Source organism: Neoarius graeffei, chromosome 10, assembly GCF_027579695.1.
Source record: "Neoarius graeffei isolate fNeoGra1 chromosome 10, fNeoGra1.pri, whole genome shotgun sequence".
Classification (NCBI taxonomy): Eukaryota; Metazoa; Chordata; class Actinopteri; order Siluriformes; family Ariidae; genus Neoarius; species Neoarius graeffei.
The window spans coordinates 19,599,359-19,621,524 of record NC_083578.1 but is presented as its reverse complement, the minus strand read 5'-3'; the positions used below and the strand labels follow the sequence as shown (position 1 = coordinate 19,621,524).

Below are 22,166 nucleotides of genomic sequence, written 5' to 3'. Positions count from 1 at the left end.
GACAGCGCTAACCACCATGCCACCCCTGCTTTCTTTTTTATTATTATTATTATTTGCATTTTACATACAATTCTAACTTTTCCTGATTTGGAAAAGATAGATATCTATCTTTATATCTTTAGATAGATAGATAGATAGATAGATAGATAGATAGATAGATAGATAGATAGATAGATAGATCACTTTATTCAGAGGGAAATTCAATATTTCTTACTGCTTTGCTTTGATAGATGTTTTGCTGTTTGCTTATATCTGACTGTGCTGCTGGCGCCCATCTGTCTCTACTCTCTAAGCATCTTCTGATTAAGTCAAGGCCAGGTGCAAATAAATAGATGGCACTACCGCACACTCAGTGTCTCAGGCATTGACAGCTTCATGGTGGAACATCTCATCCAGCAGTAGACCAAAATTTAAAAACTGGTGAGCTAACCAAGAGCTACAAAAGACAAAACTCGACAGAAGAACATTTTCAAGCTGCAACTGAAGAAGGGTGATATCCAAAATACGCTCTGTCTCAAGAGAGCTCAACCTTGGTGAGTTGAAAGGATTAAAAATTGTCTTACCCAGCAAAAGAATTAGGGTATAATATATTAGATCACGTTTTTAATGGGGTGGCACGGTGGTGTAGTGGTTAGCACTGCCCCCTCACAGGGAGAAAGTCTAGGTTCAAGCCCTGTGGTCAGTGAGGGCCTTTCTGTGTGGCGTTTGCATGTTGTCTGCATGGGTTTCCTCTGGGTGCTCCAGTTTTCCCCACAGTCCAAAGACATGCAGTTTAAGTTAACTGGTGACTCTAAATTGACCGTAGGTGTGAATGGTTGTCTATGTATCAGCCCTATGATGACCTGGCAACTTGTCCAGGGTGTACCCTGCCTTTTGCCTGTAGTCAGCTGGGGTAAGCTCCAGCTTGCCTGCGACCCTGTAGAATAGGATAAAGTGGCTAGAGATAATGAGATGAGACGTTTTTAATGGCAATGCATCAAAGCTATCAAGAATTTACATGTACCTGTCGAAGAAATGTTTTGAACATTTTGTATATTAATAGTGCATGCGTTATCTTAAGCTTAACTCAATTTAGAGAGCATTAATGAATAATAGCAGCATTCAGAAGGACAAACTAAATAGTTACAGTTGCCTCTAGAATAAATTATTTAAATTGTGAGTTTTTTCATTCGAGATTAGAGTCGTAACTATATTTTGAGACCCTTTTAATTCATGGACTGTAAGAGTGGGTTAAAAAAATGAATATAATCTAGATCATTGCAGTCTAATTCATCTCATCTCATTATCTCTAGCCGCTTTATCCTTCTACAGGGTTGCAGGCAAGCTGGAGCCTATCCCAGCTGACTACGGGCGAAAGGCGGGGTACACCCTGGACAAGTCGCCAGGTCATCATAGGGCTGACACATAGACACAGACAACCATTCACACTCACATTCACACCTACGGTCAATTTTGAGTCACCAGTTAACCTAACCTGCATGTCTTTGGACTGTGGGGGAAACTGGAGCACCTGGAGGAAACCCACGCGGACACGGGGAGAACATGCAAACTCCGCACAGAAAGGCCCTCGCCTGCCACGGGGCTCGAACCCGGACCTTCTTGCTGTGAGGCGACAGCGCTAACCACTACACCACCGTGCCGCCCCAATCTAATTCAGTGTAATCTAATTCAATATATTCAGTTCTTGATCATGTTTTACTAGCATTGTGCATTTGTTCATAGAATATACTGGACTGAACATTTCTAAAGTGTTCCAATTTACAATGTTGGTCTTCAAAAACAATATTGTGTCATTTTTCCTATCTTTAAAAACTTTCATTTAACTGTTAAAAAAAAAAACCTCTCCAGGACAAACATTCTACCAAATCACTTTAATGAGTTTTCAGTTAACAACAGTTAAGGCTACTTTAAAATAATGTGGTTTTAACAATAAAATTCAGTTCCACAAGTGCAATGGACAGGAACTGGACTGTTCAGTCAAAACTGAAAATAAGCCAAACTTAATAGCTCACCAGAATATCTGGCAATCTTTCATCTCGTGTTGTAGTCAAGACCACCTACACTGAGAGACCACCTAAACTGTCATGACCAAGATCAGAGTGTATTGAGATCAAAACAAAACCAAGACTTTGAGGGGTTGAGACCGAGTCAAGACCAGGACCAAACCAGTGTGTGTGAAGGGAGACAGGGAGGGGCGATAGCCATTAACCGCAACAAACATTTCAAAGCAATGAGTCACATTATTGGTTGCATTTGACGCAGGAGATTTTACATCCAAACACAGTAATCATGTTCACAAATAAATCAGAAAACACACAGGCAACTTATTGATATCCCTGCAGCTGTGATCTTGACCAGTCTTGAAATAAAATCCCGAGTCCTCTATGTCTGAGACCAAGACAAGACCAAATAAAAACAGTCAATTCCAGGACAAGACTGAAACATTCAAAAAGTGACTGATCAAAAAATCAATGTTTAAAAAAAGCTGTTTTAAAATATATATATATTGTTATAAACTTTTGATGGATGTGTTCAGATTTTGATAGCCATGCATACTCTCTATCAATGCAACCAAAGTGATATGACAGTCCCCATTCTGGATCACTCAAAAGTTCTCTATTTGTCCGCTTGTATTAAATTCACTTTTAATTCATGTTATTCTGACTATGTGGCATGTTCTTGACTTCATTCAAATTCAGATGCTAATTAGTGCTATTTTAAACACATTTTTTGCAATCAGAATCAGTATAGACTTGTAGTAGTTATGTCAAACTTTCATTCAGTGTTAAACAAATACAGAAAACAATTTTAATTCTTGCAAAAAAATAAAATAAAATAAAAAGCATTTCACAACCAATTTTCAACATGTTTCTGGATGAATGGACTCCTGACCTGCTGGAAGAGTTTCTGAGTTTCAAAAACATTTTGACTTTGTAAATTTGTGTCAAGTATTTCACAGGCTTCAGGTGGATTAGTGAAATAAGTCTATCATTATATACAGTATACAGTACATATAATACATTTACTGGAGTTGCAAAAACTATAAAATGTCTACTGATAGACAAACACAATTTGTTAATTTATTATACTGTATTCACAACCACATTGCGCAGATTAATAATATTCTCGCAATTCTGATTTTTTATATCTTAGTTACAATATTATGTCATGCAATTGTGACTTTATATCCTGCAATAGTGAATTAATATCACCGTTATAATACCACAGTTGCAATGTTTTATCTTGCAATGGTAAGGCCTTTCATTCGCCTATCCCCTACCCCGAACCAAGCCACACCAATCCCTGCACATACGCTTTCCTGTCCAGCATTCTCCCAGAGTGCCAGGTTCCTGCAGAAAATAATATTTCAAAGAAAAATTTAGCCTGTGCAGGGCCATGAGCGCCCTGATTAGCTCTTCTTTGATTATGGGAAATGGAAGAACTAAGTCACAGTTCTATAAGAATAGTATTTAATTGTGAGATCAAAATTCTCATTTTTGAAACATTACTTTGCAGATGCGGGATATAGTCACAAGTGGTTGACATTAGCTTACAATGACGAGATAAAAAGTTACATAAATCTGTGTAAGATTTTCTGCCTGAAACGAGCTTCCGTAGAAAGTGCAGCTGAAAATGGGAGGATTGCCTTGTCAAAATGTCAAAATATTAAATATCAGATGGACTTTTTATGATCATTTTTATTTTGGTAGCCATTGTACATTGTTATTCATGAAAGGCATCTGTAAATATATCTTTTGCAATTGAATTATGTCTGAAATTATGTGCACATACCTTGGAGATGCTAATTATCACTTGAATCTGAATAAAGTCAGCAATATGCTGCCCAGATACTACCAGAGACACGACCAAATACTGATGCTTTGGTGTATAAAGTAGATTTAGTTTGTGCAAGGATGTATTTTGACTTTGATTCTGACTTTTTTTTTCATGGGGCTCATTATAAATAGATCCATTCCAGTGGTGCAGCACGTGAGGTTTCAGCTTCATCTTCATCACATCCAGCATCACAATGCTCTGCCTGAAGCTCACTCTACTCAGCTGTAAGTTTCTTCAATCAATCAATCAATCAATAAACATGCACATCACAGACGGGTTTCTAACTCTAGCACTAACACAAGCTGAAAAACAAAGAAAGATTTGAAGCACATTTTAAAAGACAACTCTATCTGAAATATAATGTCAGCATTGCCCTTTTGTATTCCTGATAGAAATATATGTTTGACTTGCTTGAAACTGGAACAGGCAGGCTGTTCTGCTTGCTACTTCTTTTGGTTCAGTAAATCCTTCAGATTAATCTTCGCTCTCACATTCTGCTCTCTGCTAAATGAAGGTTATGTTGAACAGTAATGTCTTTCTTCTTTCATAAGACTATGATCCTGATAGGTGATGCAATGGCACACAGTGTCTCTCTTCTTTCATAAAGTAGTGTAGTCTAAACCAGTGATGTAATGCTTCATCACCCGTTTACATTACTCTGCCACACACAGACAACTCAGCTTCTTAAATCATCATCATCACCCAATCACATAGCTACAACACACTCCTGAATGTGAATATATACTCATGTTTGTCCGACAATAAACTGAGAAACATCTCTGAGCAGCTGTGTCTGTGTCAGTGACTGTTTGCTCCCAGATCGATCCATGAGGCAGAATCTCTTAGGCGCCAGAAGTTGAGGTTGACATTCCTAGATCATACTTTTTCAATTCGACCTTCTTTGGGAAAGACAGATCAAAACCTGACAATTCCTAATTCGCTGATTAGGACAATTTTAGCATGGTTAAAGTGCCCATATTATGCATTTTCCCTTAATATCCTCTTATAATTCTACAATATGAGATTTGATTTACTAAAATGATTCATGCTTAATTTTTACATTAAGCAAATCTTTCCTTAGCGCTGAGAATTAATGGGGCTGTCTTTACTGTGCCTTTAAGAATGAAATATGCCTTCCCTTTATTATGCTTCATGCGATGGATGAAACATTCCTTATCACTTGGCGCAGGTCTATATAAAGTGTATTTTAACAGACATTTGGCTTTTTGATGGGGAATTAATAGTTGCAACATCCATCCAACCATTATCTGTAGCCGCTTATCCTGTTCTACAGGGTCGCGGGCAAGCTGGAGCCTATCCCAGCTGACTATGGGCAAGAGGCAGGGTACACCCTGGACAAGTCGCTAGGTTATTACAGGGCTGACACAGACAAACAACCATTCACACCTACGGTCAATTTAGAGCCACCAATTAAACTAACCTGCATGTCTTTGGACTGCCTTTGGACTTTAGAAACCCATGCAGACATGGGGAGAGCATGTAAACTCCACACAGAAAGGCCTTTGCCGGCCGCTGGGCTCGAACCCAGAACCTTCTTGCTGTGAGGCAACAGTGCTAACCACTACACCACCATAGCTGCAACAATGGTATTAAATTTATAAGTAAAATGCCTGTTTGTTCTGTAGCTGAAATATTAACCACTGCTACAATATGAGCAGGTGAATACTAGTTTTGTACATTTTTAAAATCAGTTATGTGGAATTTAAAGTAAAAACAAATGTGGAAAAGTGTATGAACAGGGAGGTCGTGTAGCTACAGAAATCTAATCGAGTTCATGGCTGACTATAGGCGCCTACTTCATGTCAACATTGGGGGGTCAGAATTATGTTCTTGCACCGTGACGTCATGACGTCGGCAGTTGAATATCAAAGACTCAGTTGTAAGTCATTTTCATTCATTACTATTCACCGTTGCAAGTGGGAAGCGCCCATTTTAACGATAACTTATGATGCATTAAAAAATCTCACGACTTTAAACATTGTATGAAACACAATTTATTCAATAAACAAATTTAGTTTAATGCAATTTTCTTTGAGATGAATTCGGCAGGGCGGCACGGTGGTGTAGTGGTTAGCGCTGTCGCCTCACAGCAAGAAGGTCCGGGTTCGAGCCCCGTGGCCGGCGAGGGCCTTTCTGTGCGGAGTTTGCATGTTCTCCCCGTGTCCGCGTGGGTTTCCTCCGGGTGCTCCGGTTTCCCCCACAGTCCAAAGACATGCAGGTTAGGTTAACTGGTGACTCTAAATTGACCGTACGTGTGAATGTGAGTGTGAATGGTTGTCTGTGTCTATGTGTCAGCCCTGTGATGACCTGGCGACTTGTCCAGGGTGTACCCTGCCTTTCGCCCGTAGTCAGCTGGGATAGGCTCCAGCTTGCCTGCGACCCTGTAGAACAGGATAAAGCAGCTAGAGATAATGAGATGAGATGAGATGAATTCGGCAGACAACTGACAAGAATAATGCAAAAAAAAAAACAAAACGTGCACCATACTCCATAAAAAGGCTTAAGCGCGTTAAACTCATATCCGCATGTAAGGCTACCCCGTGGCCAACCATTCTTGGGTAGAAACGGCTAAGTGCATGAATGTAGTTTCTGTTAAGAGTTAATGGATATGACAAAGTTAATTTTAATCTTACTTACAAACTTTAACAACACATTTCTTTCATGGCCACGGAAATTAACAAGTAGGCAGTAAAACGAAATAAGCAATATAAGGACATGAGAAAATCATATTCACCCTAATAGCCCATCAGCCCTAAAACTTCGCAAAAACATCACTCCTTCTGTCACAAGCGCTGATAAACTCATTGGTAATTTTTTTCAAATCATTGTGGTCTGTATGTTCCTTGTGTGTGTAAAGAACAGCCAAGTGATTCAGTCTCGGAGCAGTCATGGTGCTCCGCAGGTAGGTCTTAAGTCTGCGCAAAGCACTAAGGAACGTGTAAATTTTGCGGAGTGCAACCTGTCAATCACTCACTGCCAACCATTGGAATATTGCAAGCGGAAAAGGGGGCGGGTCATGTCCGATCATAACATTTTAGGTGACGTTTCTATAGATTACTTATTTTGCATTCAAAGCTAGGCTATTATTTGTTTAGTTGGTTTCAATCGTCAGTTAACATGAATTCATCTGTACTGTTTACTACTTTTTCACGTTTCATTATTGGGGTGTTTTTGCCCCCCCAACTTTATCTTTGGGGAGTCAAAAAGGTCCGTGCCCCCCCTGCAGATGGCGCCAGTGTGGCTGACAGAAATTCATAAATAATTCATGCATTCTTTCTACTTTGTCAACATACACAGTACTGTGCAAAAGTCTTCGGCACCCTATTTTTTTTCATACAAATTTTGTTACAGATTTCCGTTTTATGACTTCTACATTGGGCGGCACGGTGGTGTAGTGGTTAGCGCTGTAGCCTCACAGCAAGAAGGTCCGGGTTCAAGCCCCGTGGCCGGCGAGGGCCTTTCTGTGCGGAATTTGCATGTTCTCCCCGTGTCCGCGTGGGTTTCCTCCGGGTGCTCCGGTTTCCCCCAAAGACATGCAGGTTAGGTTAACTGGTGACTCTAAATTGACCGTAGGTGTGAGTATGAGTGTGAATGGTTGTCTGTGTCTCTGTGTCAGCCCTGTGATGACCTGGCGACTTGTCCAGGGTGTACCCTGCCTTTCGCCCGTAGTCAGCTAGGATAGGCTCCAGCTTGCCTGCGACCCTGTAGAACAGCATAAAGCGGCTACAGATAATGAGATGAGACTTCTACATTATCGAGTCAGTACAAAAACATTTTAGAGTTTCAAATGTTCGTTTTCCAGCACAAAATTAAACGTTACAGAAAAAAAAAGTTTGTATCTGAGCAGCATATTACATAAGAGAGCACTTTTCAGACTAAAAAAAGAAAAAACATAATGAAGGCTACTGGATTTTGGTGCAAAATTAAGAAGCAAGTGTGACAAAGTGTCCAGAAGAACTGTGGCTGGTTCTGCAAGATGCTCAGTATGCAGGTGTTTGGTTGTGGTTGAGCTCCTTGCCTCCTCATCATGGCACCGATTGGCCTGTGGGATACCCAGGTACTTGTAGCTGTCCTGGATGTCTGCTATCTGGCCTACATCCGGGACATGGAAATTCAGAACCGTGACATAAATTTCTATATGTGACTCATGAGAAAATCAATGAATTGTTTTGATAAATTTGGGTACTTTTTATTTGTGAATGTGTCAGTATAACAAAAAGAAAATAACACATTGCCTTGAAGATATGAAGCTTATCTTCTCCTCTTGAAAAACTTGCATTTTTCATATGAAATTCATTGCAGATCTGACTGAAATATTTCCTGATATTTCACTCTGATGATGTCACTACCTAGACTGGATACACATTGTCAAAATGGCGAACCGGTTCAAAATTCAAAATTTTTTTATTAACTTGCATGTTTGTTTGTTTATTTGTTTGTTTTGGGGGATTTGTCCATATAATATAAAGAACATTAGACAACTGCACGGCATGGTGGTGTAGTGGTTAGCACGGTTGCCTCACAAGAAGGTTCCAGGTTCGAACCCAGCGGCCGGCGAGGGCCTTTCTGTGTGGAGTTTGCATGTTCTCCCCGTGTCTGCGTGGGTTTCCTCCGGGTGCTCCGGTTTCCCCCACAATCCAAAGACATGCAGTTAGGTTAACAGGGCGGCCTTGGGCTGCGGTGCCCTTGAGCAAGGTACCGAACCCCTGACTGCTCCCCGGGCGCTCTGGTGTGGCTGCCCACTGCTCTGAGTGTGGGTGTGTGTTCACTGCTTCAGATGGGTAAAGATGAATTTCACTGTGCTTGAAGTGTGCATGTGATGAATAAAGGTTTCTTCTTGTGTTGAAAATATTTTCAGTCGTTCACTTTGTTCACTTGTGAATACATTCACCACACGAAGATACACTTCATATCTTCGCGCCGCTGTGTAGTATCATATATATTACATATTGTGTCTATACAGACACAGGTGTTTTACTAGGAAATACACCAGTCGTATTTTTCAAACAAACTACATCCGGGACATTGAGTCACAAATTTTCCAAGATCAAAAAAAAAAATTACATGTTGGCTTCAAAATATGAAGTTTATCTTCTCATGTTGAAAAATATTTCACTCATTCACTATACTCACTCATGAAATACGTTCACCACTTGAAAGATAAATTTCATTTCTTCGTGCCACTATCTATCTATCTATCTATCTATCTATCTATCTATCTATCTATCTATCTATCTATTACTTACAGAAAAGTGTTAAATTCACATAATTTCCGATTTTGTGTACACACAATTCCAAAGGTTTCAACAATTGCCAAATGTCTGTTTTGATATTTACATTTCAAAATTTCAGAATCCTTATATGGACATTGTTTTTTTTCTTTGCAGTACTTACTGCAGCTCCTGGCTTCCTTGTTTCTGGAGGTAATGTTTGAATGCAGTCAAAAAGAACATTATCAGTAACCTAGCACATGATAATGGTTTCATGGTGAGCCCAAGTGAATGTCTTTTGTTTACTTGATCTGTGTTAATAATCTTTCAGAAAATATAATTACTTGCTCTGGTGACCACATGTACTTGGAGTGTGGTAAGCTTCAGTCTTATATTCTTCAGAAGAACATAATATGATATATAATATACAAAAAATGTTGTTGTTGTTAACTAAATATTGTAAAACTATGCTAAATTCAAATTTTTCTCAAAAAACTCAAATTCTTTATGTAATCATAAATCTGCAATTGAATGATATATTCCAAATGTGTGTGTGTGTGTGTGTGTGTGTGTGTGTGTGTCTTCAGACACTGGAGTAATATCGGTGCAGTCTTCTGTGTACGGGCGTACGAACAGCGAAACCTGTAGTGCTAATCGGCCCCATTGTGATGTTGTTAATACCGACTGTTCCGTGACGATTTCCACAGTTGCTGGGAGGTACAGATTTACTTGCATGATTTCTAACAGAATACACAGCTGCATTTTTATATTTCCTGTGTGATGAATTGAAATGAATGGATTTCTACATGACAGTTTGAACTGCAGATAAATTGCAAATAACCCAACACAATAACCTTGGTGAAAGCATTTGATCTTTTTATCCCAAACAGATGTAATGGACTAAAAATCTGTCAGTTAAAGACGGATTTATTAGGCACCCCTGACACCTGTGAAGGAACCTACAAGTACTACAACACCACTTATGACTGTGTCAAGGCCCGTAAGTAGTCTATAGAGTTTATGGGGGGATTTAAGCAGTGTTGGATTTGTGAAAACAATGCAGAATTCAGGATGTTTGTGAATCACACACTGATACTGATCCAATACTGACATCCTCATAACCAATAACCAAGCTGACTGTCTACAAACCTCTGGTGCAATATTATGCAAAATCATTGGAGAAGTGCTGATGATGGACTAATTGTTTTATATACATAGAGGATATTACACGGTTGTGCAAAGATACAACGTTTATATTTGAGTGGTGAATATATTATATATATATATATATATATATATATATATATATATATATATATATATATATATATATATACATATATATATATATATATATATATATATATTTGTCTGACATACAGGGGGCTGCAATAGTAGGTATACAGTAAGGATTATTCCAATATTACCAGTATTATAATAGTGGTGCTAGGTTTCATTTAATACTAGAATTCATTAAAAGATAGGGTTTTTGCATGCAAGCCAGGTTCTGTTGATACCATGATTCAGTTCATACGGGAGGCTTGCCAGGAAATTGATGCTGATAAAGACCTTTGTGCCAGAGTGTGCACGGGTGTCCACACTCAACTAGTGGAGTGTGTGAATGCCGGGGGCAAACAGTTTGAACGTTTGAGGGATTAATATGTTTATTATTGATATGTTTGTATAATCAATAAAATAACATTTTGTGCGAACATTTTGTTTTTCATTACAGTATACCTACTTTTGCAGCCCCCTGTATTTTTCAACATGACAAGATAAACTTCACATCTTCACACCACCGTGTAATGTTCTTTATATTTTATGGACACATCCACCAAAAAAATAAATATGCAAGTTAATCAAAAGAATTTTAATTTAATTTTGAACCCGTTCACCATTTTCACAATACGCAACAAGTCAGCGGGAAAACATTCGGAGTGATGTCATCAGAGTGAAATATCAGAAAATATGTCACTCGGATCCGCCATTTATTTTGTATGAAAAAGGCAAGTTTTTCAATGCAAGAAGAAAAACTTCATATCTTCAAGCCAATCTGTGATTTTGTTTTATTATATCAACACAGTCACAAACAAAGAGGACCCAAATTTATTAAAACAATTCATTGATTTCCTCACAAGTGGCATATATATATGTTATTTACCAGCTGGGAGGTCCGTATCATGAAATACCGTGACCGAGGTCTTGAAAGTACTGACCGAGGCCCTCTGGGCCGAGGTCAGTATTCAAGGCCGAGGTCACAGTATTTCACCATACGGACCAACCTTAAGCTGGTAAATAATATATTTATAATCCTCATTCACGGATGTAATGCAAATGGCTTCCTCCTCGGTATACAAGTGCACTTCCATGACAGGAAAAAAAACTACATTTTGCCGCCTATGTAATTCCCTATTTATACAAAACTGAGTCATTCAGGATTCAGTCATGTTTTTGCTCGGCGTTAGCAACAGTTACAGGTTTTTAGCTTTCTCCTGAAATGTTTTCTTTTATTTCTTCTTCCTCAGGGTAGTAAAACTCGCTTTCGCTGTGAAGACTGTCATTATCACTATCCATGATGTAAAATTAATGCTGTTCTCCTGAGAAATGCGGAAATAAATGTTGACAAAAATTGCTACTGTGTTTGTTGTTGTTGTGAACGAATGAGTTGCCAGAGGTCCATAACCGGGGTCTGTAACTGGGATCCATACCGCAGGATACGGACCTGCTCGCCAGCCAATCAGATTGCAGGATTTGATGGAAACCGGACCGCGAAAAAAATAAATATGTTATTTACCAGCTGGGAGGTCCGTATCGTGAAATACCATGACCGAGGTCTTGAAAGTACTGACCGAGGCCCTCTGGGCTGAGGTCAATATTCAAGGCCTCGGTCACGGTATTTCACCATACGGACTGACCTTTAGCTGGTAAATAATATATTTATTTTTTCTTTACCAAATTCTAACAGAAAATGAGAGCGCCCAAAACCAAGCCGAGGCGAGCTGCCATTTTGAATCCTCATTCACGGCTGTAATGCAAATGGCTTCTTCCTCGGTATACAAGTGCACTTCCATGGCAGGAAAAAAACACTACATTTTGCTGCCTATGTAGTCCCCTATTTATACAAAATTGAGTCATTCAGGATTCAGCCATGTTTTTGCTCGGCGTTAGCAACAGTTACAGGTTTTTAGCTTTCTCCTGAAATGTTTTCTTTTATTTCTTCTTCCTCAGGGTACTAAAATTCGCTTTTGCTGTGAACACTGTCATTATCACTATCCATGATGTAAAATTAATGCTATTCTCCTGAGAAATGCAAAAATAAAAAAATCGAGGTCAGTATTTAAGGCCGAGGTCACGGTATTTCACCATACAGACCGACCTTAAGCAGGTAAATAATATATTTATTTTTTTCTTTACCAAATTCTAATAGAAAACAAGAGCGCCCGAAAGGGAAAACCGAGCTGAGGCGAGCCGCCATTTTGAATCCTCATTCACGGCTGTAATGCAAATGGCTTCCTCCTCGGTATAGTGTTTGCTGTGAACACTGTCGTTATCACTATCCATGATGTAAAATTAATGCTATTCTCCTGAGAAATGCAAAAATAAATGTTGACAAAAATTGCTACTATGTTTGTTGTTGTGAACGAGCGAGTCACCAGAGGTATGTAAATGGGGTCCGTATCGTAGGATACGGACCCGCTCGCCAACCAAACGCAGGATTCGATGGAAACCGGACTGCAAAAAAAATAAAGAGATTTATGTTACAGTTTTGATTCTCCATGTCCCAAATGTCAGTCATATGAAAAATAGAAGAAGAAACCTTTATTTGTCACATGCACACTTCAATTCATCCTCTACATTTAACCCATCTGAATCAAACACAAGCAGCAGTGGGCAGCCACACTAGAACACCCAGGGAGCAGTCAGGGGTTAGGTACCTTGCCCAAGGGCACTTCAGTCCAAGCCCACCCCATGTTAACCTAAGCTACATGTCTTTGGACCATGGGGGAAACCAGAGCACCCAGACACAGGGAGAACATGCAAACTCCACAAAGAAAGACCCTCACTGGCCACTGGGTTCAAACCCAGAACCTTCTTGCTGTGAGGCGACCATGCTAACCACTACACCACCATACCGCCCCACAGGGGCACGTATTTCCCAATGAAAAGTGCCATATTTCCCAATAAAACATTTGTGTCCATATAATATGTTGAATTAGAAAGTGTGTCCAAACTTTTGGCTGGTACTATGAATGAAATATTTCAGATATATGGAATATATTTGCTAAACCACGGTAAAAGCCAGCCAATATTATTATTATTAGAATACATACACACTCTCTTCATATATCAGCATTCTCGAAGGCCAATGCTAGCTTACCCGCGACTCGGAACCGTCAGCACAGCAGTTAAGTCACCTTTAGCATTCATCAGTAGTGTTAGCGAATGCTAATAAAGCAGGCAAGCCAGTGCTATCAAGAGCAAGTAGCACAGGCTAATGACCAAGAAATTAAGATTTCTGTCTCCACACTCTTCTTCCACGCACGCTAACCACAGTATTTTTCACTCAGACTTAAGAATTAATTTCCCCATGTAATTTACTTAGTTACTTTTAAAATCAACATCAACAACACAACTACACACAACGGAGCGACCTGGCAGCCAAAATTCTCTCTCAGTCTTCCGTTTCTAAAGAAGGAAACCTGGTGCTCATATTTGTTGACAAATTGTCACAGTCGTTCACTAGTGCAGAAGTTTTACGTCTCCATGTCTCTTTTCTTTCTCTTTAAAAAAAGAAAAGAAAGAAAGAAAGAAAGAAAGAAAGAAAGAAAGAAGGGTGGCACAGTGGTGTAGTGGTTAGCATGGTTGCCTCACAGCAAGAAGGTTCCGGGTTTGAACCCAGTGGCCGGCAAGGGCCTTTCTGTGTGGAGTTTGCATGTTCTCCCTGTGTCTGTGTGGGTTTCCTCCGGGTGCTCCGGTATCCCCCACAATCCAAAGATATGTGGTTAGGTTGATGTGGGGTGGCCTTGGGCTGAAGTGCCCTTGAGTAAGGTACTGAATCTCTGGGGGGGGTGTTCACTGCTTCAGATGGGTTAAATGCAGAGGATGAATTTCACTGTGCTTGAAGTGTGCATGTGACAAATAAAGGTTTCTTTTTCCAGTTTTTTTTTATGTCTGTTGGTATGTTTTTCTCTTGAAAATATGTGTCAAGAATATCTAATGAAGGTTTGGTAGCCTTTTGGGTGTTCAAGGCATCTTTCTTTTTCCCAGCGGACAAAGCAATGTTTCTCCGTATGCGTGGCAGAAAACTTTCTCACTGGATATTCGCATCAGCTCCAATAGGTGACGTCATGTTGTCTTGACAGCTTGCAATATTGTAAACCATATTCAATGCTCATTCTCCAGTGGGTAGAGTGGCGTAATACACATAGGACAAGCAATATGCTAACAATATTGCATGCTATCAAACCAAATGAATGAAACCTGCTAGAAGGGAATAGAACATGTTTTTATTCCATGGAAAAAGTGTCCTGTATGTATAATAATCACCAATATGTCACTCATGAGGAAATCAGTGAATTGTTTTGATAAAGTTGGGTAGTTTCTGTTTGTGAATGTGTCCATATAATATAAAGAACATTACATGGTGGTGCAAAGATATGAAGTTTATCTTCTCATGTTGAAAATATCACACCACTCGAAGATAAATTTCGTATCTTCGCCCAATCGTGTAATATCCTCTATGTATATCAAACACTTGTGTCTTAAAGTATATCATCATCACTTCTAAGTCCCAGTGAAAAATTTGGACACAATAAATCAGTGGGGTTTTTTTTTAGGAATTAAAAAACATTTCATATCTTAAAGTAATGATGGACTGTCATTTCTCTTTACTTAGTTGAGCGGTTCTTGACATAATATGGATTACTTAAGTTGTCAAATAGGTCCATAGAAGCTGGTTAAGATAATGCCAATAGTGTGCAAAGCATCATCAAGGTAAACGGTGGCTACTTTGAACAATCTAAAATATGAAACATATATGTATATCTACACACACAAACTATAAACATATAAAGCATATAAACTGTTTAATATGTTTAAACTGGCAACAAATCCTTTAACCCTAACTGATGCGGTGAGTAGCTTCTCATTTCTTTAACAACCATGTTCGAACATGTATCTTGGGTTCATGGAAAAGATGTTACTGTGTTTCAAAAGGACCAAATTATTTGGCCTGCACTCTTGATTCTGTTTTTTAGTTAGTTGTTTACTAGTCATGGCTACTTGAGTCTGGATTTAAACTAAAATATTGCATTCCTAATGGAGTGTCTCCTCGAGAGCTGCACGCTAAAACGTCACCATCCGGTCAAAGTCGTACCACTAAACTCCTTTATGCTGATGACCAAGTTGTATTTGCCAACTCAGCAGAAGAACTTCAGTCTATACTTACCATCTATGACAACACATTTAAACGGTTTGGAATGCAAATGTTGTATGACAAGACAGAAACAATGGTGTTCAATGCCGATGAAGAGCTAATGAACCAGGAAAGTTTAATCACTCTTGGAGAAAGTAAGATAAAGAATGTCAGGAGTTTCAAATACTTGGGATACACCATCAGCATCTCCGAAGACATCTCATCGTCTATTCATGCTAGAATAGGTGCAGCGTTTGAGAAGTGGAAGGAGTAAAAACACGTCCTGACAGATAAGCGGATCTGACTGTTAACCAGGGTGAAATTTCTAACCATGTGTGTACGATCATGCCTTCTCTATAGTGTCCAAGCTTGGGAGCTCACAGAATATGAACTCAACAAGGTGGAGGTCATCTGGCACAGTTTTCTATGGAAAATGGTGAGGGGTGGCTATGAACATAAGAATGCGCCAAGTTGGAACGAACGATGGCAAAATGTTAACTCAGAAACTCAGATTGAGAAAGAACTTGAATGGAGCTATAAGATCTCCAATGAACAGCTTCGTGAAATAACTAATACTCTCCCTATACGTGACTTCTGCTACCTCTAACATCTAAAATATTTGGGCCATGTGTGCAGAATGGACAATAGCGAGCTCCAGAAACAAGTACTATTCGACCAGCGAGTTTCAGAAAGGCTTTGGAATAGGGTTGAAAGGCTGCTTGATGTCGATGCATCGTAGGCTAGGAGAACGATGATGAGGAGAACAGACTACATGCAACTGCTTGAGCAGAGGTTTAAGCAGGAGCGCCCCAAGGCCAATACTGAGCCATGTGGGAAAAGGTGATGATGATGATGATGCACCAAGCAAAGAAAACAGCGAAGGAGATTGCTGAAATTACTAGAATTGGATTAAGAACTGTCCAACACATTATTAAATCCTGGAACAACAGTGGTGAAACGTCAACTTCACGGAACAAATGTGGTCGGAAAAAATCTTGACTGACTGTGATCAGAGATCACTTAAACACTTGGTGAAGTTCTCATCTCATCTCATTGTCTCCAGCCGCTTTATCCTGTTCTACAGGGTCGCAGGCAAGCTGGAGCCTATCCCAGCTGACTACGGGCGAAAGGCGGGGTACACCCTGGACAAGTCGCCAGGTCATCACAGGGCTGACACATAGACACAGACAACCATTCACACTCGCATTCACACCTACAGTCAATTTAGAGTCACCAGTTAACCTAACCTGCATGTCTTTGGACTGTGGGGGAAACCGGAGCACCCAGAGGAAACCCACGCGGACACGGGGAGAACATGCAAACTCCACACAGAAAGGCCCTCGCCGGCCATGGGACTCGAACTCGGACCTTCTTGCTGTGAAGCGACAGTGCTAACCACTACCTTGGTGAAGTTGAATCATAAAAAATTGACAGTAGGCCTCATGGCTGTGTTCATATTTAAAAGTAAGAGCATTTACACACAAAAAAAATAAAATACACACACACACATACAATGTAACCAGAACTCACAGGATTGGGATTAACAGCTGTAAACAGCCACAAAAGGCTCCAGTTTGCTCAAGAGCATAAAGATTGGACTCTGTAGCAATGGAGAAAGGTCATGTGGTCTGATGAGTCCAGATTTACTCTATTCCAGAGTGATGGGTGCATCAAAGTAAGAAGGGAAGCACATGAAGCAATGCACCCATCATGTACAGTGGTCACTGTACACACCTTTGGAGGCAGTTTTATGATCTGGGGTTGATTCAGTTGGTCAGGTCGAGGCTCAGCAACATTATCTGGCAACAAAATGAAGTAAGCTCACAACGTTGTTATCCAATCAACTGATTTTTTTCTTCTCTGATGGCACAGACATAAAATTAGGGCTCAAATTGTGAAAGAGTGGTTCAGGGAGCATGAGGAATCATTTTCAGACATGAATTGGTCACCACAGATTTGTGACCTTAACCCCATTGAAAGTCTTTGGAATGTGCTGGAGAAGACTTTATGGAGTGTTTCGACTCTTCCGTTGTCAAGACAAGATCTCAGCGAAAAGGTAATGCAGCTCTGGATGGAAATAAATGGTGTGGCATCACATAAGGTTCTTGAAACAATGCCATGGTGCCATAATCAAAGCTAAAGGTGGTCCAGCAAAATATTAGAGTGTGCGACTCTATACAGATATCCATGTTTATATACTAACATCGTCCATCTAGATTTTTTTTTGTTTGTTTGTGTTTGTATTCCTGAAATCTTTTTTTAAATTATTTCCATTGTGATTCACTTTATTTTGTTTGCTTTCTCCAGGGCGCACTGTGGTCTGTGAGTATGGCTACAGCACACTGGACTGTGGTAGGAACTCTTTCTCCATACCGTTGGGCTGCTGAGTGTTTTATTATATTTGATTTTGCAGTTGATCCATAGCAGGTTTATCTGTGTCTCTGTGCAGGATATGATAATATATATATCATGAATGCAAACTACGGTCGTGATAATTCTCAAACCTGTTCATCTGAACTCCCCAATGATTTGATCAAGAACACCAACTGTTGTGCTCCGGGCGTACACTCAGCTGTGGCCACACTGTAATGTATTTTGTTTATTTGTTTAAATATCTTACGTAGTAGATGCATTTAGTGACATTTGGTGAAAGAGACCATGTTAACATCTTACTTTCATTTAAAGGTGCAATGGACATCAGAAGTGCACTGTAGAAGCTTCAAACAGCGTCTTTAGTGATCCTTGTGCTGATACTTATAAATACCTCAGTGTGTCGTACTTTTGCACTCGTGAGTAATCTGCTCTACCTGAAAATCCTTTCTTTCTTTCTTTCTTTCTCTTTCTTTCTTTCTCTTTTTAATAATCTTGGTTAAACAGGATTAACTAAAGTACTTTTTAAAACTTTTGATCTATGAAGAAAAGTGCGCTATGGCAAATAATAAATTAAAAATTTTTCAAAAAAACAAACTCGGCTAAGACAAATAAGTTGTGAAAACAACTGGTCTAACAAGGTTCACTGCAAGGGTAATTATCATAAAATCACATTTACTGTGAGAAAAAAAAATTCTAGTATGATTTTTACTGTAAATATGACTACAGTGTCTTTTATGCACCTCTAAGAGGAATTATTTTTTTCCTCCAACTTGTCTTGATGTATCATCATTAAATGCAGAAAAGACAAATTAAACTTTTGGAAATTCAGGGGAAAAAAAAATGTCTCAAGCACTAAAATTTTGGGACTAACAACATTGTAATGAATATAAAATGTGATGTCCCAGCACCAACATGCTTATCTTCGTAATGCTGTTTGGCTTCCTGTTAAAACACAAAGAAATATCAAATAAAGCTTTTATTATGTATTTTGCACAATGAAAAAAAATATGGTTACAAGGTAAGATACTTTTATTTGTGTATTTAAATTTTGTTCATGGTTTTATACTCTTGATTCAGAATACTATCCTCTATAACCACAATTATGACCCTTTTTAGGGGGTCTCGAGCACCCCTAAATTTATTCTCAGCAGCATTAAATATTAATGTCATAGCCAGGGCTATATTTTTATACAAGTTATTGTTTACACTTGAAATGTATTTGGAATAGCATTACTGTGAATTAAATGAGTTATAATGAATTACCTGCAGAAATGTAACAACATTTCCAGGTACATGCGTCTCTGTGGCCTGGTGAATGCAGAGCACCATAGATGCACATAACGTGCAGTTAGCTCCTGGGAGGGTTGCGTGCTAGCACATTTCTGCGTGCCACATTGATCCCCCTCTGTGCGATGCAAAGACGCAAATCCACATTAATGCAGAATTATCCACCTTATTTTCCGCGTTCAGATGGACTCTGAGTGTTTGAAGGTTTTGTGTAAAACTTCCAGCTGGCAATTTCTGCTTATTTTAGCTGGCTAGCTTGTATTTCTTACAGCATCTGTCGACATTGCCATATAATAGCTCGTTAACATTAATAGGTATGGATTCATGGGAAACCGGTATCATATAGAGGTTTTCTTAATAACGGGCAAAAACAAAACTGTTTTCTTAAAATGGGGGTGATTTGACAATGAACTGCCCCAGAGCTGAATGAAGATATGAGGCGCCAGTGTTTAGGCTCTGATGCTCCAGTGAAAACTCTGAGGTGGCATCTTGTCAGGAGGATTTCAACACATAAAGATAAATTAAAATGTGTGTGAGTGAAGTTAAATGTTACTGAGATTAAAGGTGCATTAGTGCATTAGTCACTTTTTGTCCAGGATTAGGTCTCTAACACTTAGGTGGGTTTGACAGTTGAATGATTCTGGCCCATGTTCATAAAGTCCTGTCTCCAGGATCTACAGTGGCCCATTACAGTGTCTATAAAATGTCTGACAACAGGCGCATCCAAACACAAACAATTATTCCAGACTGGAAGTCAGGTTTCTCAGTGACTTAATACTTTTTTTAAAATCATGTTCTACAAATAGTCCAGGTTATTTACAAGAAAAAAAAAGAGACTACATAAATCACGGTGGTGTAGTGGTTAGCACTATCGCCTCACAGCAAGAAGGTCCTGGGTTCAAGCCCAGCAGCCAACGAGGACCCTTCTGTGTGGAGATAATGGATGGATGGATATTACACAAATCAGCACAACTAGCAGTGATAACTCACAGTATTTTTGTTACTTTACTACATTTAAAAGCAAGTGTGGAATAGAACCTGAAATCTCTAACAAAAAACTGGAAATACTCGTTATTCCTTACTTCCAATTTCCAAAGAGTTGTCATGCATGAGATCTGGTGTTTGTTTGTTTGGGGTTTTTTTTTCCTGGTTTCTGTCACAGTTTTGGTGAAGTTGTTGCTTGGGGTAAGATGGGGTGGGGGCAAGTTCAGTCACTAAGATTCAAACAGTGAGGGTAAACCGACTTTGATACCTGTCGTTTGTGAACAGTCTTTTTGTTTGTTTGCTTGTTTTTCATGTATTACATTTATTTTGCATTATAACTTTCTTCATAACTTATCAACTGAGTAATGGCTTTGTGGCTCAATGACTATTTTTACAGAATTTGTGTCTTTCTAGTCGCATACAGTAGATGAATCCGTGATGTAGAAGAGGAATCAAGATTTTATTTACAGTGCAAAAACATTGATTGATCAGTAAATTTGAAGAGACCATGAATTGCCAGTGAAATTAGAGAGAGAGAGAAAGAGACAGACAGAGAGAGAGAGCGCTTTGTCCATGGTACAGCTGAATTGTTCAGAAAGCATTTTTCACAATCCTCGCTTAATGGTTGGCACCTTTATATCTCTGTTTGTGTGCTAGTTTTTAAAATCACCATTGTGGTGTTTTTGGGAAAATAATAGTCATCACTCAGCTCCTGTAATGAAAACCAGCCAGTGTTTTACACGCTTGCATGTCACATTAATTCAGGGCTGAATACTCCTAAATGTCTGATCCTAGATCCAACCCTGCTATCCTTATGATCACAAACAATTTAAATGACATTTTCTCATTAAACGTTTAATTAATGTTTTATCGGTTATGTTCAATTAACACATAAAACCACTCTTCTTTTTTTTTTTAATTAAACAATGAATCTGATTCCTGCAGGTGAAATTGTGGTCTGTGAAGGCGACACTGCTTCACTGCTCTGTGGTTTGTACTCTTTTTATTCCCCACTAAATTACCATATACCTATTACATCATGTAATAACATTACATAACATGTTATTGTAGAAACATTTAAACTAGAGTTCGATCACCAAATGTTTTAAATCTTTGACCTTTTCTCCTTGCATATTGCAGCTACTTTCTGACTACAGAAAATATTTTCATAGCCTACTTTTTCCTTGTGCTCAATTCTTGTAATTGTAGGTGATCACAAAATAAAAGTTTTTGGTGCTGACTATGGCCGAACCGATTCCACCATATGTGCTTTCGGACAAACAAAAATACAAATCTCCAACACAGAGTGCTCCATGTTGGACGCAGCAGATAAAGTTAAAGCTGGGTAATGGAAGTATTATTTGAAGTGTAACCTTTGTCAGCATCACACATTCTTATGATCAATAACATACATTACTGATGTCGAACAGAATTCGACTAAAACTCCGTTGTTTTGTAGGTGTGAAGGACGTCACAGCTGTGAGATCACTGCTTGCAATGATGTATTCTCTGACCCCTGCCCTAACACATTTAAGTACCTGAAAGTTGTGTATGCCTGCGTCTGATTGTGAGTTTCTTTCTCTGTCATATATCTAATGACTGAGGCTCAGTTAATGCTGAGCTTCATATATCAGATATATTAATCTGTGTATATATTAAAGTCAGAAAATGCAAGTCCAAGCCACGATGAATAATTTCAAGCATAAGTACATAGAAAAAAAAATGAAACCATTACAGTGACTAACTACAAAAATCCCAATATAGTGTTCATTTTTCACACAAAATATATGTTTTTACAGAAAATGTACTGCAATTCCAAAATATAATTCATATACAAATATTCTAAACTTTTACATCAAATTGTTTTTACCTTCTGGTTAATCTGAATTACTTAACAGCTCAAATACAGTGCATACAACAGGAAAGGTATTTGATCTGCTGTTCTTTTTTCTTGTTCTTTGTACTACTATTGACAGACTAACTTGTGAGATTCCAGCTTTCACCACAGCGGCCTCTCTTCAGCCTGAAAAGGAATCATA

At 39.0% G+C, this 22,166-nt stretch overlaps 1 protein-coding gene across 1 annotated transcript in view; it reads left to right on the top strand.

The window, feature by feature from the left end:
- LOC132893496 (rhamnose-binding lectin-like) overlaps positions 1-21,692 on the top strand; it is a 42,453-nt gene extending 20,761 nt beyond the window's left edge. The window contains exons 4-16 of the mRNA XM_060932692.1: positions 672-715; positions 2,048-2,136; positions 4,003-4,061; positions 9,246-9,281; positions 9,400-9,444; positions 9,656-9,785; positions 9,959-10,068; positions 17,791-17,835; positions 17,933-18,068; positions 18,169-18,272; positions 21,073-21,117; positions 21,337-21,472; positions 21,587-21,692. Coding sequence (XP_060788675.1) covers positions 672-715; positions 2,048-2,136; positions 4,003-4,061; positions 9,246-9,281; positions 9,400-9,444; positions 9,656-9,785; positions 9,959-10,068; positions 17,791-17,835; positions 17,933-18,068; positions 18,169-18,272; positions 21,073-21,117; positions 21,337-21,472; positions 21,587-21,692 — 1,085 coding nt within the window. The remainder of the gene's footprint in view (positions 1-671; positions 716-2,047; positions 2,137-4,002; positions 4,062-9,245; positions 9,282-9,399; positions 9,445-9,655; positions 9,786-9,958; positions 10,069-17,790; positions 17,836-17,932; positions 18,069-18,168; positions 18,273-21,072; positions 21,118-21,336; positions 21,473-21,586) is intronic.
- Positions 21,693-22,166: the final 474 nt, after the last annotated feature.